At 33.9% G+C, this 19,954-nt stretch overlaps 1 protein-coding gene across 1 annotated transcript in view; it reads right to left on the bottom strand.

Moving 5' to 3' along the window:
- The window catches only part of SKAP1 (src kinase associated phosphoprotein 1), a 269,687-nt gene that overhangs the window by 184,107 nt on the left and 65,626 nt on the right, over positions 1-19,954 (bottom strand). The window contains exon 4 of the mRNA XM_019740642.2: positions 7,330-7,443. Coding sequence (XP_019596201.2) covers positions 7,330-7,443 — 114 coding nt within the window. The remainder of the gene's footprint in view (positions 1-7,329; positions 7,444-19,954) is intronic.

Here is a 19,954-nt window from a genome sequence, read left to right as displayed (position 1 = left end):
GAGAGACACGTGTTTGAAGAACTTGACTGAAACTTTTGAGAAATAGGTTACAAGCCACGATCAAGCCTCCTACAAGGCTTTTGGGTCTGCACTGAAAAGCATACTGAGATCATGCAGGTGAGGACAGGTACAGTGTTAGCTGGGAGAAGCCACTCCTCGGGAGGTGGTCCTGGTTTCCATACTGGCTGTGTCTTGCTAGTCATAGGACCTAAGTACTTAGCCTCTAAAATTCAGTTTCCTCTTGGTAAAACAGAGATTAGATTAGGTGATCACCAAGTCTCTTCCAGCTCTAAAATGGCATGATTCTATGTGAAAACTTGGGTTAAATTCGCAAGGAATTTGTTCTAGCGAAAGAAGCATTATGGAAGATATCCAGCCATCAACACATGTGAGAGTGCTTTACTGGGCACTGGACGGAAGGTTAGCATCTAAACACGCACCAACAGCCCAACATGCTGGGCTGAAGAATGAAAAATGGGTAGTTCATAGACAGATAATTGTTATTGTTTTTTTATTCTTCACGAAACATGTATAATCCTTGGTAATCATTTGTTTAAGTTATATAAATTACTGTCGACTTTGAAACCCAGTTTGTCATCTTCATCTGTGATTTATACCAGACTATATAAACGACATGATGTCTTCGATCTAATAAGACATTTATCTTCATGAAGGAGGCCACTGCAATCCTGAGTGACAGCTTACTTACCCTTATCACAGTTAACATCGAGTCCTTAATTTCTCACAATGATCTGAAATCTGATGGACTCACCTGAAGCCAATAGAAACATGTTCAGAAACCCACCAGGCTCATGAAAGTATGTGTTTCACAGTAGAATTCATGCGTTGGCCCCCAAAACACAGACATGGAAACAAGTTTTTTGTTCTTTCACAATGTGCACTCTAAATACACACATATAACTTCCATTAGGGTTGACAGAAGTCATGTGCCTTTACAAGAAAAATATACCTGTGAGCAACAAAGATGAAAGCAACTGTCTGAAGAATAAAAAGAAAATGAAATAAATGCTTGTTTGAATGTATGTATGTATGCACATGTTTATTTACATATTTATATACAGAGAGAAACTATCTTGAGTCACTTTTCATTAGCTTCATATCATAGAATAAAAAGGAACTAAAAGCTCTAAATATGTTCACATAGTTTATGTCATTAAAAAAAATACACACGAAGAAAGTAATGGGCTTGACTCCATCAGTGAGAAGGAAGCAAATGACACTGCTTTTAGGTCATTAACTTGTTTAACCTACCAGGGTACCAATGACTGAGCCTGCAATAGGTACCTTTAACATTCCAAGTAAAGCAGCCCTAAAATATGCACATGGTCAACCAAAGTTGTCAGTAGGATTGTGAACATTGGTAAGAAGTGTGGTTTATTTATTCTGTGAAACAATAGAATTTATACACTAAAATCAAGCCTTATACACAACTCACAGCAACAGGGGTCTCAAACTGGTTTGTGAACAACATTTTTTAATATTCATTGAGTATAAAGCCTATCAGGAGGTGCTATAAGGATACTTTGATAGCAAAACTAACTTAATAAGTGGAAGCTCTAGGCATAGGATTCCAACTCAGTAAGCGGAAACCTTTTTAAACAATTGGAGTTCCTTGTGAGTATCTAATAACATGACCTTGAAAGTGAAAAACAAAACACAGAAAAATTGATAAATCTACCATTCTAATTGGAGATTTTAACACAGTCCTTTCAGAAGATAAAAGAAAAGCTAGGATATAAAAGTTTGAAGAATACTATTTACAAGTATAAAAATAGTAAGAGTGTATTCAATAACTACTTCAGGAGCATACACAGCCCATAAGCATAAACTGATAATTACTAGGCCACAAAAGAAGTCTCAATAAAGTTCAAAGCCTCTAAATTATATAGACTATGTTCTTAGACTATAATGTAATAAAATTATAATTCAAAATTAAAAAGCAGGTTTAAAAATCCCTAGAAACTAAAACAAAACAAATTAAAAACAAAAACCAGGGGAGAAAACAACACATACAAAAATGTTTCTAAATAACCCATAGGTTAAAAAGGATATCATAAAACAAATTACAAAATACTTAAAATGCAATTATGAATTATAATAAAAGTAGTACATATCAAATTTTATAGGATGCAGTTAAAGTAGTATTTAGAGGATAATTTTTAGCTTTGAATACATTTACTTTTTAAATGAACATTATATTCAGTGGAATACGTAAAAGCCCTAAGGAGAATGAAATGTAAAGTCCATAAGGGTGGGTGTTTCAGAGGACAAATATCCAGCTAATCAGAATTCTTCAAAAGCAGTATGTAGGGTGCCAGATGGGTACTAGACTTATCAGGGGAATCACTTCATAGAGTGTGTTAGATGCCTAACCACTGGGCTCTACACCTGAAGCTAAAGGAGAATAATAATGAATGGCAACTATAACATATACAGAGAGAGAGTCATGGGATGTGGAGTACAGCATAGGGAACATAATCAATGGTACTGTAACAACTGTATATGATGTCAGAGGGTTAGTAGATTGGGGGAGTGATCACTTTGTGAGGGGTGTCAATGTCTAACTATTACATTGTTTTGTAAACTTGAAACTAATAAAAAAATTTTCTTCAAAGCAATAGCTTTGGAATCTATTGGAATTCAACCTTCACGGATTAGATATGTCATCCTGGGCCAAGTCACTGAATGTCTTTAAATCTCAGTTTCTTTATCTGTAAAATGGGAATAATGATACCTTCCTCTCCGAGCTGGTTTAAGAATTAAATGAGATAATCCTCAAAAATCATTTAGTACAGCATAGTAAGTGCTCAATAAATGGTTCCTGTTACTAGATGACGATTATCCCTTCCAACTCCCAGATTCCATGATTCTAACTTTGGTACAATGAAACTTAAGACAAATGTGAATTCTGGCCATAAAAATCTAATCAATAAATTAAACCTTCATTTTTATTTCACAATAGTTTTGTTAAAATAGTTTTGTTAAAAATATATTCTACATCCCATTAGAAAAGATATTAAAATAATATCTTCTTCCTATTGTTATTATAGAACTAAAACACACAATGATAAAAAGCTAGTCTATTGTTATTCACAGTATTAAATCCAAAACTGATTTCTATTTCAGAACCAAATGAAAGCAGAGACATGTAAAAAAAAGAAAAGTGTTAAAAATAAAGCCATAAAAAACGGATTCTCTTTATTTTAAAAATATTCTATGTGCTTTTTAATGTACCTTTCAGAAAAGACATGGAGTCAAAAATGGCCACTATTGGTACTTTAACAGGTCTACAATTTCTTTTAAATCAAGTAGCATATAATAAATTGATCAATAATAGGCTCTTCACTTATTCATTATTATTCATCTCCAAAGATGGCGCAGGTCTTTTCTTTTCCAATTCTAGTTTTCATTTTGCTGGAGAATAAGAACCTTTTCTAACCTTCAACATCCAGATATGAAAATTAGCTCTAAAAACATTATTTCTCACTTCTTCCCAGATATATCTGTCCAATACCTATTCATGCCCTTTTCTTTAATTAGAATGTAATAATACATAGTACATAATAAATAATACATTATTATAGATTTTAGGTTTCATCTCCTATGAAATAATCTTATTTTTTCTTTTTCTTCCAGAAGGAGTCACTATACCCTGTTTATAGAATGATCACTTTCCCCAATACATCTTTAAAAAAAATGTATGTATACGTACATAGAGGTGCTTCATTATACTAATAAAATACGATAGACACATTAAAATCCATTGTATATTTTGGACAATGAAAGCAATCAGATCTTGAGCTTCGTAGTTGGCTGACTCCTGTAAAGTTACTGTGTTCAGCGTTTCACACTAAATTTTTGTCCTTCACTATGGTAGAAACTGTGCCTCCCTAGGTTTAGAAATCTAAATGTAGTAACTTGTCAGCAAGTTTTCATTCCCAGCAGTGGGGCTTTGCGTTTGTTTGTGTGTATCTCTCCTGCCATTCTCAGATTGAGGGCATTTAGAAAGGAAAGGGAGAAGGAATTGTGACGAGGTAGCAACATGTTTTTATGCATGGTTTACCCTGTAACCTTGGTTTTCCTTTTTGCTGTGCACCTGGCCAGGTTTCTATATTCCTCTAGATCTCTTTGCAGTTTTCACAAAAGCATGTCCCAAACACGACACGCACCATGGTTATTGCTTCTCATCGCTGAAGTTACGGGTGGATGGCTCAGACATGTGTCCTTTTATAATTGTACGTTTAGGACACTGCGCTGGCTGGAGGTGGAAGGCAACAAAGCTGAAATATTTGAACCGTGACCTTTCATTATCTAATAAAGATAAAATTCCAAAAGCCTAAAATCATATCACTACAAAGAAGGTTAAAGAATATATTTTCTTACTAAAGGATGGCTTTAGCAATCTCACCAGCATCTGAAGACACTGACTTTATATTTATTTGTCTACTTATTAATAGTGTATTTTCCCAATGAGATGATAAGCTCCATGAGGGCAGGGACTGTGCCTGACCTTTACTGCGTATTTCACTTACAGCGTAGCACAGTGCCTTGCTGTTACCTTCTAATCTCTAAATAAGTATTTGTTAAAATAATGACTAAGTAGTGTATCAGTGTTACTGTTCTCTATAATGGTAAAATCTAGTTAAGCAGGCTATAAAGTTTACTTAAAATTTTAATATCTTTCTAACCTTCTCTTTAATTTCACAGAATATGTGTGTGTGTGTGTGTATTTTCTTTTTTTCAGGGGAAGGCTACAAACATTCACTGTGTTCATTATACAGCAGGCACTCAGGCACATGCTAGATTCAACGCTTGCAGAAATTCATATTTAAACATTATCTCATTATCCTACAATCAATTTTTAACACACAAACACATCTATTTTTACCTCTACCATCGATAGTGCCACTTTGGGAATTCTTTTAACTTTTATGCCCAGAACTAAAAATAAAAATCTATTAAGAATTTAATATTACTAATACGGTTAACTTCTCTCTTATAGGGAATGATTATAGAACAAAATTTTCCACTTTAGAATTTTCCAGCTAATAGATTTACCTCTTTTAATACTTTTTTTTTTTTTTAATTTCAACTTTTTACTAAGAATATTTTTAAACATACAATGTGTATCTGTATGGTCTTAACCAAAGTGTTTAAAACATGAATCCATTTTTTTTTTTTTTTTGATAACTCAGATAAGGACAATGGTAAGGATAGTAAAGTGGTTAAGAGCAGAGGTTCTAGATCCAGACTGTGTAGGTGTAAATCCTGGCCCTACTACTTACTTGCTATGGGATCTTAGATAAGTTAACTTCCCATGGTCTCAGTTTCCTTATCTGTAAAATGAAGATTATCCTAATATCTACTTCTAGGGCTGTTCTGAGGATTAAATGATGATATATACAAACTGCTTAGAACATAGATATAAGGCACATAGTAAGTGCTCAATAAATGTTAGCTAAAACGTTTTACTTTATTAAGCACTCAGGGGAAAGTTTGGGCCATTTCTGTTTACAATACAATATGGCCCCAGACTGCTATGTTTTTTGAGTTCCTATATAAATTTTGTTTTATTTATAGATTTTGTTTTCTATATAAATTTTTAATTATTTTCCTGTTTCTTACCTCAGTGTTATTTGATTATACCTCAGTTGATGCCTTTACAGTACTTCTTTTAATTTGATACTTCACTCTATTGTGAGCTGAGAAATCAAAACACTATAATGGTTAGAAATTTTTAAGATTAGCAATCCCCAGTGATGGCCTCAGGGGCTTTCCCAGGAATAAGGTGCATTGAGTACTAGCATAGGATTTAGGAACATCTATGTCTACTTAGAGGTCTTTCTGGATTACTTATTGTGTTCTCAGCTGTGTTTAGGAAAGTTGGAAATACCAAATAAGTGACTTAAGGATTAATGAGGTACTATTGTTCTAATTCTGTCAAGCATTGGATTAATAAAAAAAAAATGAAAGGCTTTTTAAAATGTTTTGCACTGTTAATTTTCTATAATTATTAATCAGCTACTAATGTAATTATTAAGCTCTCGATCCAAACAATGTGTTTAGTGTAGTACCTGAACCAATATACAAATCTCACATTACAAGGCCCAATTTCTAAAACTTGGATATTACTAATTGTACTAGTATACAAAGCTCAAGCAAAATAAAATGTTTCTGTGTGATTCAATCCATAGTTCTGATGTGGAGGTTATCAATTCAATGAAAGGGAGAAAATATGAATCACCAAAAGGGCTAAATGGAATAAGAATGGATAAATTAAAAAGAGAAGGGAATATAGGGATTAAACACTCTTGGATAATGCCAAAGTCATAGGGAAATTGGGAAGAAAACTAAATCCAAAGCTTACAGACTAATAAAGAGAAATAAGGAATAATCTACCAACTTTACTCCCAATCCCTAAGTGAATAACATGCTTCCAATTTAATATTCACTTTAGTAGCATCTCTACCTTCTTCCCCCACTGCGAAGGCACAAGAGAGACTTTGATAAGATAACCATGTGCATCAGTGATGATCAAACCTTCTGTTCAAGTGGCCAGATGCCAGAAGAGGCACAGTGAACCCCCACCCTTGGGATATCTGAGTCTGAGCCAGAAACTGGCAGCCACCAGGCCAAAATTTTTATATTCAAGTATCTTAAAAATTCATGTATATTTTGCATACCACCCTATTACATACCAATGTGTTTTTAATACAAAAATAATATTTATAACAGCTGAATTATTTGACTCCTCCCATTCCCAAATCTTCTAGTAAAATTGATGTTCCAGGAAAATTTGTAATGTGGTTCTTGCAGCTTCTCCTTAAACAACACCAATTATGGTCAGGGGTATGTGAAAAGCATGGGTAAAAATGATAGTCATACGACGAACTCACAAAAATTTCAAATAATCCACAATAAATCAATAATCCAATAATCATTAAATGAAAGCTCTAATTCTCATGCAATTCAGTGAAGCTAAGAATTCTGAAAGAATGGTAAGTTGGGCCCTACAATCTTAAAATGCACCCTTAGCTTTTGAGTTACAGTTCTTAGAAAAAGATCGACAATGATGTCTTCCTGCTCCAACATGGAATGAGTGTTTTCCTAAATACATTAACTTCAGAAGTATTGAATTCCCCAAGAGGATCACCACCACCATGAAACAAATAGTTATTCTTTGCAAACTAGTGATCGCCAATCCAGAGAACCCACTGAAGGCTGCTTGATTAAAACGACAAAGGGCAATGACACCAAAACAAAAAGTAACAAATATGATGATCCAAAACCCAGAAAGATGACACTTACCTTCATCCTGATAATCTGACAAAAAAGGTGCATCTGATGTGAGTGGGCCCTGAGTTACACTGTGATTATCATCGGAGCTGTCCTGTCCAAGGTAATTTTCAGCTTGGTCTCCCCCTGTGGGACAAAAACAGAAAGAAAATAAGGTCATACTTTGGGCATCTTTATAAAGGTGTTTGTATATTTATTCTGGTATTTGCACACACACACAAAGATACAGCTTTTATTTGATGGATATGGCTATTGCCATTAACATATGAGAAACAGATAAAGAAATTCAAAAACTAATTTATCTGAATGGGAAATTTTCCGTTCAACTCACTCTCTAAACTAGAACTTAGACACTGTTAGGTTAGAGTAGGGAGAACTCTTGTCACCAGAGAGAAACTTCTCCATCACACTTAAAGTGAAAACATAGTAGATAAATATATATATTCATATATACATCTCCATTAATTATGACCTTTACCCTGAATGCCTCTTTTTCTCTCTCTCTCTTTTTAAAATACATTTCCAAATGAAATAGACTAAATTACACAAAGGGTTAACCTACTATACATAATATAATGTAACAAGGTCAATATTCTTTCCTGTTCTGAAAAATAAGAGAAGTAAAAATAGAGAGAACCCGAACTTTGCTGGATTCTATTCCAATTTCAATCACTACTTGTTTTGCAATCTGAAGGAAGTTCTCTCTTTATAATTCTAGTTCATAGCCTATGCAATCAACCTCTTAGGAATTCTAAAAGCCCTAAGAAGGTAATATTTGTTCTGTAAAATGGCTTTGATGAAAGGTAATATATATACAATACTGAATTATGCAATTGAAACAATGCTAATCTCTTTTGGGTGTTTTCAACAACATACATTGGATTATATTTTGTAGAAGTGGCCCATGCTATTATGATACTTTAAGAGGTTCAGACGGAAGATGTTAGCTCATTCAGAAACCGGAAAAAAAGGGTCTGCATTGCAAATGGCTTGCCTTAAAATCCCCCAAACAGAGGTACAGTTTGCTGATAAAAGGGCACCAACAGCTGCTCAGTTCATTTCACAGACATGAAAAGGGGACTTGCAACTGAATTTAGTATTATCTCAAATACTAATTTCCAAAGGAAATCACCAATGCTAAATCTCAGTAAACACTATAGAATTTTGGCCCTGGATTTCAACTAGGGAGTAGTGAAACCAAACAACCTACATAGAATCTGTATTGCCTCACTTTAAAGGTTTATTCCCTACAATTAAACTAGAAGGATAGGGAGGATATAAAATGATAAAAAGAGAATGGCTGTAGCCTTCTCTCTACAAATTAGATAATCATATTTATACTCTTCTACTATCAGTGGTAAGTGGATCTACAGATACAGAACTTTAGAAATAAACTGTGCAGTTTATTGTGGAGAAGAAAAGTAAAAAAAAAAAACAAACAAAAAAAAAAACCCAAAAAACAAAAACAAACCTTCATTTAATAGTCACTGGCCTGAGGCAGAAGAAATGTTCTCTTTATTAGGTTACTGATCAAGATACAAAGCTTATAGTTATGCTTAAAGTATCACTGTGAAATTTCCATTATTACCAGAAAAATTCTCAAATACTGGACTGAGGGTTAAAGTACTTAAACTTCACATCACAGCAAATCCACTGAAATTATGTTATCAACACGATCTAAATGGACTGCCTGCCAGGTAACCTGAAAGTGAGCTGCAAAATTAAAGCAATTAAAAAATTTTGAGTAGTGCTCGCTTCGGCAGCACATATACTAAAAATTTTGAGCCAAATCAAAATCCATTTATTAAAAAAAAGAAGAAAAAGATGTAGTTTGGGTTCCCATACAAATCTTAACATTTGTAGGATATACTCAACATTATTTAGGATTTACTGAACATTATTTATCAACTATCATTCTAGACTCACAGTTTTCTGCTTGCTTCAGAATTTTGACAAATCTACTCTTACACATTCTAGCATCCCAGGCTTCTTCTTTTTCTTCTTCCTTTTCAATAAGGAGATCAGGACAAACTTTGCTTTGCTTTGTTGTTGTTGTTTTAAATGAACTTTTTATTTAGGAATAATTTTAGGTTTACTTGTATTATAAGTATTTCAAAGATAGTACAGAGAGTTCCTGTACACTCTTCATCCAGTTTCCCTCAATGTCAACATCATACATAACTAGGGTGTATCTATCAGATCCAAGCAATTCATATTGGTACATCATTGTTAACTAAACTACAGATTTTATTTGAATTTCCCGTTTTTCTGCTAATGCCCTTTTTCTGTTCCAGGATCTACTCCAATTGCATTGAAAGCTTCCATTTTTAAAGTCTCACCCAAAATACCTGCCTGGATTTGACATTTGATTTACTAACTTCAGATGGAAAAGTCACTTCCACATGATTCCTATGGTTTCTGAACATGTTACATTGGTGCAAAAGTAATTGCGGTTTTTGCAACTATTTTTAACCTCTTAAACAGCAATTACTTTTGCACCAATCTAATAATTACTCAAGGTGGGCTTTTCACAGCCAAATACAAGACCATGCCTCCATAAAGCATATTAACAACAAAGGTACACAACTCAATGCAGCAAAAATAGAGCTGAGGTCAGTACTAAAAATGGTTGAGGAAGAAACATTTGAAAATATGTTTTACATCCAAGCATAATTAGCTCCTGATGATGGAAATGTTGCTATAAGTGTTTTTAATGTCATATCAAGTGGCCCAACTCCCTTGGGCACACAACAAAAAAAGGCTTTAACACTATATAAATAGACACTCCCGTGTAATTAAAATGATTACAACTACTCAAGATGCATGGGTGAAAAGTTTTATAGAAGAAGTATTACAGCAATTACTGTGGTCATTTTGGAATTGTTTAAGTTTAGAAGAACATCAGTTTTCCTTAAAATATAACCACAAGTGATCTCTGGATTCATCTACAGCTCTGACAGTTGCAGTTCCAAGTGGCTAGTACTATATTCCAGTGGGATCAGACATAAATGATCACAAACTATAGTGACAGACATTTCCACTCAGCAGCTCTACAATTAGGGCTCAGAACTCCATCTACTTAGAGTGGCGTTCTCACAAGCAAGAACCCTTGCCACTAGAGACACACTTTCCCATTGTAACTCGCTCAGAATCAATATATTTCTATACAGATATATATTCTAACACACAATATCTCCATTAATCACATCCACTGCCTCCAGTCCCTTCTCTTTGTATTTCTAAACAAGATCTGGGGGAACTATATCAAGGGTTCACCTGCTATTAGCTGGTAATTTGCTCCTGTATCCTAAGTGTCATAAGAATTGGGCGCTAGATACACTCCTTAGTATATTCAATGTCAGGTTCTCCACCGAGTATTGTGCTGAGGGGCCTATAAGGGGGATATTTCTCTATTGTTCTTTCCTGAGAGTCAAACTCAATTTCATTCATGCTCTGCAGAGTGATAAGTTGGGAATTTCTGAGGGTTGGAGCAGAAAGATAAAGCAGCTTTGTGTCAGGTGTAAGGTAATTATTTGCCTTGGTTTCTGTGCTATTTGTTTTTATTCCCTGTGTTTTCATTAACAGTTAATGAGTTTTCCCCCTTAATTCTAAAACAATAGCTTGGCCAGTAAAGGTTGGCTTTTTCTGCCATGGATTCAACCAGCTGTTGCTGCTCCATAAACTTTATGGAGAAGTAAATTAAACTGCTAAAAACTTTCATTTCCTAATTCAATTCCAAATAAAACAGGAGGAAAAAAATGAACCATGATGATGTTCCCCTTGTAACTATTTTGACTCATAGCAAACCCATCTGATCCTGAACTTGCAGGCACCACTAAGGGACAAAAATAGGCCATAATGACAGTTTTACCAAAGCAATGAGAAGGAAATGAAAAAAGACAGAAAACATAAAAATAACATGAGAATAACAAATAACAGATAACATAAATATACGTTTGCTTATTTGATATGTAAAGGCTCAATGTTTTTTCACGTTAATATAAAGTCATTGTCTTTTACTTCTCTTCTAATTAATTGTGAGCTATATTATGAAGGATTTATTCACATCCACAACCAACTGTTTATATGGTATGGTTCAAACTTTTATAGGGTTTGCTATAACTTCATCAAGTATCTTTGGGTAATATAAGGAAATTGAAGTTAATGTAAAATTGTCCGCAATTTTGGGGGTTTTGTTTTCATTGTTGCTGTTAGAAGGAAACACATGACTTCTGACTCTATTTAATATTTAAAAACCCATGAGACATAAGCTCCTACTTTAAAATAATAAATCCTAAATAAAATGCTATAAGTAAAGGTCCCTGATCCAAATCCAGTTAGTTTTCATGCTTGATAGTATTAATATTGCCAAATTTTCATGGACCAATTTAACAGTAATGCAGTTACCAAAGCTGAGCTATGGTAAGATTAGCAAAACTGCAGCTTATTATTTCTTATTGCAACCATTCACCTAAGTTTTTAAAAAGAACACCAACTAAAGACATATGTTGGCTACACATGTACCCATATATGTGAAGTGTTACTAACATGTAAATATATTATGGAGCACATTTGCAATACCTAAGCTCAAGTTCTGTCAACCCTTCCATTATAAATTACATACCCTTTTGCACATACTCATGCATTAGAAAATGTATGATGTTTCCCACAGAGCATCTTAGAGGCTTCACTGGTTTCTAAATACCCATTTGGATTTGCGTGGTTAGTTCTCGTGATTAATCCATATGTAGTGAAGGTCTCAAATTCTTCTCTGTTCGAAACAGTCTGACTTCCTGCCCATCTCTTTTTTTCCCTCCTACATCTAGCCATAACTCAATGTATAAATATTCTTTTTTACCCCCAAGGCCCTGGCAGTGAATGTAATAGTACTGAATGCCATTAAGCCTACAGAACAAATGATGGGCCAGGTAAAGAAAATTTCCATTTATCATACTTTGAAAAAGTTGCTCTTGAATGTACAAGAAATATATTGAGCCTAAAACTAAGTTTTTTTTAACTTAGAATACTGTTTACTAGTTGTATAATCATGTTAAGAATAACAGACTTCTTAAGAACCTTTATGTGTAGCGTAGTCTAAATAACCAGAAATGGAACCAAATTGAGCAGACACTTACAGCACAATCACTACAACACCTGTGACTGCAATAACCAAAAGGGCATCATAGCGTAATAATACTTCCAAAATGAGCTACATCTGTCTGTGGTGGGTTGGACAGGCAGATGCTGTGGAAGCCAAATGAAAAGTTCTTTTTCCCTCTCCTTCAAGAAAATGGTCCTTTACGATGCAGTTTTTCATTTTGACCAGTAGGGTGGGCTGCAGTGTGTAGCATCACCCTAGTTCTTAAAAAAGAAAATTGGGGGGGAAGGGGGAAGTAGCCACCATGTGAACCCTTCTGCTCCTTTCCCTCCCACCCCCGAAAATGCTGAGATTTTTAACCCTTCTTAGGTTTCACATAAAGGCATAACGCTCCTGGACATTAACAAACTGGAGGACTGGCAGCAACAAATATAAACCAGATAATTGTATATATGACAACACACACTTCATAAAGCAAATTACAGCCTGTCTGCAATCATTGTGGCTTTACACTCACGCATTCCATCCACCACTGTTACTGATCAACTGCTACTAAAATGGAACCTGAGTTAGTATATTTTCAATAATAATGACATTTGACAGAATTCAAAACATGTAAACCTCGGTATTTGGTAGTATGTGGATAAATACACTGTGAAATGAATGCATTTATCATAGGACAACCAGGCACTCATAACCTGAAATTATTGGTTCATAGTTCTGTTTTCCTTGGACCACTGTATTCCCAGGGTTTGATTCTTGTTATGAAGCCATTCAACTGAATTTTCAACGTGTTTTGACTTATAGGAGAAAGTCAGCTATAGTAATAATAAAAATATAATAGTTCAGTGAACTCTTATTGGGTCCAGGCTCTGGGTCAAGACTCTTCATGTACTATCTCATTTAATCCTCAAAATAATCCTGTGATACATTATCCCATAGCTACAGATAAAGAAAAGGTGAATTTTTTCTGTGAGTAATATAGACCTTCAATATCACTAAAGATATAATAGCAAAGGGTGACAAGATTCGGCCTCCCCATACCCGACCCCACCCCAAACAAGGACTCCTATGGATGTATGTAGTGTGTAACTACATGTATGTAACAACATCAACAACCAAAAACTCTCACTACCTAGTATAATTCTGTTCAGTGTTTGCTCCCTTTTGGAACAGAAGTTTCACATGGAAGAGTATCTCTTTATTTTTAAATTTTATTTTTCCTTGTTTTATTAGAGTATCACTAACACAAGTAAAGTGTACAGATCTTGAAGGGTAAGTGGTATCACTTTTTAAGTTTAGGAAAATACCCTTTAGAGATGAATTGTGATCAAGATCTTTTCAGGCTGGCAAGTGTGTGTTACATACATGTCAGCTGACAAGGACACGTATTCCTCTATTAGCCTCACAAGAGTCAGCAATAACTGGAAGCTTTATTTTACACATCATATTAATCCCCTTGTTCACTTCCTTCCCTGTAGTAGTGATACTTCCTAGTAAACAACAGCTATTAAACAAGTTTCTGAGAGAACTATGTATTGATGAGCAGCACAGTGAAAAATTAATGCATTATAATAGAACTGGGCTCAACCATCACATTATTTCGCCTCCAAATATCAAACAAATTCTCTTGGTTTCAAGTCCAAGGGCTTAACCTACTAACTCACAAAAATGTTTTAAGCAGAAAACCAAAACATTTTTGTATTCAAATTAACGACACATTTCAATATTTTGTGTCTAGAACATGAAAATATATTAGAGGCAGAATTCCTGCAGTTGATTAATTCTTATGCCAAAATTCTATGTTCAGAAACTGTACTCCTTACCTGATTTTCTGTGTTGGTCTAGGAATAATATATAGTGAGAGAAACAATTTATAAGTTTTTTTTTCCTCAACAAAATTTCCCAGGCTTATCAAATAAACTCAAAGAAATCATCAATTATCAATTACTTCATTTTCTTTACCATCAAGACAAGAATCAGCAGTTCTATGAACTTTTAATTACCACATATGGAAAAAAAAGACTGAGGATAAAGAAGGTATTTTTTTATCAGTGGCCATGGGTATTATATACTATTTTATTGTTTATTTTAAAATTCACTTTTAAATGATACATCAGCTCAACACATCTATATAATTCTGGTTCTTAATCACTAAGCAAAAGAGATTGCTGCTAGTTTACACCACCATTAGGGTCTTGCCCATAAATTCATGTGTAAAAAATTAATAAATAAGTAAAGGAGGAGAAAACTCAATTGGACAGAAAACTAAATCATGATTCTATTGTAAAAGAGCTCACTATGTATCAAGTTTTTGTAAGCTTTATTAGATAAAAAAATTAAGCATGCTTAGAGCAAAACTTTTAAATGTTACAAGAAAGCACATAATGAAAGCACATTTTCCCTCCCTTCTCTCAGTTCTTCTCTCCAGAGGCAATCATTGGGAGGCCTCTGGGGCGTTCCATGAATTTTCTATCTAAATATAACATGTGTCTATGTGGTCCATGTCTTTTTTTTTTATTTACAAAAAAGGTAGTATTTGTTCTGTTCTGTACCCTGCTTTTCCTCTTAATCACTTATCTTGGAGGTTGCTCCATGTCAGCAAAAGTTTTTCTGAGATCAGAAAAAAAAATCTCATTTTTCATTTTAACTAATTTTTTGTTTAAAAATAATACACACATATGGTGAAAATGCAAATAGTACCAAAGGATACAAATAATGAAGATTCTCTCTTCCACTCATACCAATATCCCCCTGAATAGAGATTACCACTGTTAATAGATTCACGTGTCTCCTTTCAAAAAATTCTATATACAAATAAAAGCAAGAATACCTGCATGTGTGCATTCATACATGTGCACACGTGAACACACACATATACACAGAAACAAACTGTACAATGTTTGCCCAAATTGCCCTTTTTGCTTAGTAATATGCCTTGGAGAGATCTTGCCATGTTACAGATATATATGTAGTGTGTTCTTTTAACCTCTATGTAGCATTCCATTAAATGAGTGTAACATAATTTATTTAACTAGTCCCCTAGTGCTGGACATTCAGGCAGTTTGGAGTCTTTGCTATTCCAAACAATGTATAATGAATATCCTTGTACATAATATATTGTGTAGGGACTACAGAAGACAGCAGCATCTGATTCCAATGATTTCTTCTTTCACCTGCATGAAAGTCGATTCTTTTTCTGTTTCAATATCATCTACTCCAGGATAGGACATTTACGAAGGGCACAAAAATCTTAGAAAATTTTAATGTTAAGAAAAAAAGTGAGTCTTCTGATTTAAAAAAAAACAAAAAAAAACTTACTGTCTTTGACAATAGTTGCAAAACAGTACATTAATTTAAAAATGCATTATTCCACTCTTTAAAGAAAAAACAACCAGTGGATGTATAGGAAGTAAAATATTTGAAAAGGTATCAAAGTCAGTAATTAACTTCAAAAACAATTTGTGTGTATATTCACTTTCTACAGATTAATTTGTATAAAATGAAGCAAATAAGGAAAGGGGGGAAAGGCCTAAAGGAAGTCAAGTCACAAAAGCAGCTGTCAAGATTGTTGATGCTAAAAAGTTGGGCTAAAGCCAAAGGCAGGAGAATTTGTCCTGTGTACATTTCCCCCTATTAAATCCCCAAAAGACATGGAAAGCATTCTAGAAGATTTCTTTTTAAAAAGTAATATAGGTTAGGATATTCTAGGCTCATAACTAACACTTGTATTTATAAAATATTAGCATTCCAGGAATAGTGATGGAAAGATACTTAACAATAAATTACAAATATTGTAAATTCAGACTTTTTCTTACATTTGCAAACACGTCATAAATTTGGGCTGTGTTTCTTTGTATAAATCCTACTTACAACTGTGCTAAAACCTTTTGGCATGAATGCAAAGAGTATTTTCATAAATAAAACTTAGTAAAATCACTGTACACTCCATTAATTCAAAAACACTTCTCTTCAACTTCAAAGGGAAACCCTTCTCTCTTTTTTGTAGTGCAAAGATGGTGTTTCTTTGCTGCTTTAATGGTTTGCTTCTTGTAGTTGTCATAACTACATGCTCCAAGTATGTGATAGTAAGGGACGAGAAGTTAAGTGACAACCATGCTTCAATTCAACATGTCTCAGACATTACAGAGCAACAAGCTCATAAATCTGAACTTTGAAGGGTCTACCAATAAAAATCCTGCACACACATCCTTTAAATGCAAACCTCACACATATATACATGGTGAATTACATGGCCCTACCCCTGGGTTCAGCTGGAATGAATGAATTTTAAGAAAAGATGTGTAATATACTCGTATATTGTCTAAGTTCTATACATGGGTTTACTGGCATAGCCCTACTTTGAAACATTATAAAAATAATACTTGCTACCACGTTAGTAAGTGCCTACCAAGTGGTAAGCACTCCTCATGAGTTCATCGTCTCATTATAACTCATTACAACTCATAGTAACTGTTAAGTAGATATCATTCGCAAGATTTTGTAGGTGAGGAGGTTATGTCACTTGCCGTAGCTCACATATCTTAAGTAAAGGAGCAGCTGGTATTTGAATTCAGGACTGATTTCAAAGCTCATGCTCTTTCATCACAAAACATTAAAATTGAAACAATTTTTTTAAAAAGCTCACTAATCTATGTATTTTGTGTCTAAGATACATGAAGTATCTTATGTATTAATGTACTAGGTCTCACAACAGAAATAAAAGAATAATGTCATGTTTTTATTAATCTCAACCTGGCTTTCTTTTTCTTTTATCTTCGTATTATGGATAATTTTAAACATGAACAAAAGTAGACAAAATCATGTAATAAGCCCCTATGTATACATCATCCAGCTTCAACAAGTCAGTTTATGATTCATCTTGCTTCATCTACAGCCCCACCCTACTTCTTTCTCTCCCCTCCCATATTATTTTGAATAATATGTCAGCCATCTACCACTTTATCTTTAAATATTACAGCATACCTCTCTGTAAGATAAGGACTCTTTTTTAAAAAACATAAGCATAATACCACTGTCACACCTAAAAAATTAACAATAGTTTCTTAACAACATAAAATATCCAGTCAGTGTCAAAATTTCTAATTCACCCATAGATAGCACTTTTTATAGTTTGTTTGACTCAGGATGCAAGTAAGGTCCTTTTAAATCTCTTTTCATCTATAGTTAATGTGGCTTTATAATAATATTTTCCTTATCACTTTGCACTGTGCTTTTGACAAGCTATATTTTTAGGGACACTTTGACAAGGGATATAGACTTGCCATTTCAAAATAAGATTTTTAATATTCACACAGTTAAAATTTTTCATATTATACTGAATAATTTTCTCAGAAACCCTCTATGCTATCCATGCTGATACTCAAAGAATCTTCAAGTTGGCAGGAAATGTCACTGGCTCATATTTACCACTATCACAAATGTAATGTGAGTGACCACTGGACCAAAAAAATGTGATTTTGTTATATATACTTACAATATTTCCATAGTCTTTCTTAAATTTTTATTTAAATACATTTCATTTGTTTTAGACTCTGGATCCATGGTGGGCAATTTTTCTATTCATGAAGATGTTTTTACAGCAATAAAATTTTAATGATCAACATTATACCTTATAATTTAAATTTTTTATTAAACTGTAACTGTCAATAATTAACTCATTTTATAAAAGGGGAAACTGAAAATGAAGTAAATCAGTTTACTCAATGCCATAAAGTGATAGTATCATCATATCTAAAGGGCAAATCTAATTTTGTTGTTTAGACATCTGATCAATATCTTTTAAATATCTGATTACTGAAATGGTAAATGTTCCGTGGAAGATTCCAATGAATTTTCTTTGTAACTTTAAGTGAAAAATTAAGTAGAAAAAATTGTTAAAGTAAATAGGATTCAAATTATCAAAGGAATCTATGTCTTATTAAAAATAAAAATAAAGACTTTCCCATGTTCTCCAATACTTGAGTTCATTAACTAGCTCTTTCATTTATGTCCCTTCTACATTAAAGTAATAAACATTTGGATTATATTTTATTTCTCTATTTTTCATTCTTTTTTAATGAACATTGTTCAGGAAGTTGACAGTGGACCAATAAGAAAATTTGGGTAGAAATGTGAGGGAAAGAATTACCATTAACAGTACCATAAATTTTCTTAGTGTTTACTGTGTCCAGGTACCGTGCTAGGGCTTACCCATATTACCACTAGTCCTCATAACAATCCTGCAATGAGACAGTGAGATGCAGTGATGACGAATATGGGCTCTGGAACTACTAATGAGTATGAGGTTTCTTATTAGGGTGATGAAAATATTCTGAAATTAGAAGGTGGTAGTGGTTACACAACTCAGTGACTATACTAAAAACTGCTGACTTGTATACTTTAAAAGGGTGAATTTTATGGTATGTGAATTATGTTACCATAAAGCTGTTATATATTTTTTAAAAAGAGTGTATGCTATGGAGTCAGACTGACCAAGTTAGAATCTTTGAGGGGCACGACTTTAACCTCTCTGTGTCTCAGTATCCAAATTTGTCATTGAGTATATTAATGGTACTTATTTAAGGCTGTTCTGAGGGTTAAACGATATAATAAATGTTAAGAACTTAGCACAGTGTCTGGTACATCCCCATTTTATAGAAAAGGAAGCCGAGTTTCAGAGAAATTAAGCAACTTGCTAAGGTCACATGACCTTTAACTAAATGCTATAGGTGGCATCTGAACTCAGGTCTGTCAAGCCTCAACATCCATGCTCTTTCTACCATGCCAGTTTCTTCTCCAGAACAAGTACAAGACTCTCCTTACTACTAATCAATGGCTACTCCTCCAGCATGTTAAACCTGGGATTGAAGGGAATAATGGATAAGAAAAACTTTGCTTCTTTACATCTTTCTTTAAAGGTTACCCTTTCAGCACATTGTACCAAATCATCACCATAAACAGATGTTTAAATGTGTGGTAATAAAGGGATGTATAAATAAGGGATCTTTTATAGTTAAGGACCATTTTCCTTCCAGGCACCAGACTCTGGTTTAGTCCAAATATCCTGAAGAACACAAGTGTGTATTTAGACAAATGTACAGGGTTAATAAAATTCATCCCATCATATTCCTGCACAGAGGATCCTGCCATAGATAAAAATGCTAGGAAAGAAAAATATGCTAGGAAAGCTTGGGATCATCATTTCTGTCTTTTCTCACTCCCTTCCCAATACTACCTAGTCTTCCAGGGCTTTTTAAATTGTTCTGCCAGCTGTTCCCTTTCTGACATATTACTCTTCTTTTCAGAGTTCTGAATTGTCCTAGAAACTTACATAGACCTGTTACTACTCCCACCCATTCTTTTTTTTTAATTTATTGGGGTTACAATGGTTAGTAAAATTACATAGGTTTCAAGTGTACAATTCTATAATACATCATTACTCCCACCAATTCTATATCAGTTTCTGAAGCACACAATCAACTAACACCTGATCAAAAGGGCAAGGTAAAAGATACTCTGTCTCTTCCCCTCGAAAAA

This window comes from Rhinolophus sinicus, linkage group LG15 (genome assembly GCF_036562045.2).
Source record: "Rhinolophus sinicus isolate RSC01 linkage group LG15, ASM3656204v1, whole genome shotgun sequence".
NCBI classification, from domain to species: Eukaryota; Metazoa; Chordata; class Mammalia; order Chiroptera; family Rhinolophidae; genus Rhinolophus; species Rhinolophus sinicus.
The sequence above is the reverse complement of the archived record's forward strand: the minus strand, read 5'-3'. Positions and strand labels throughout refer to the sequence as shown.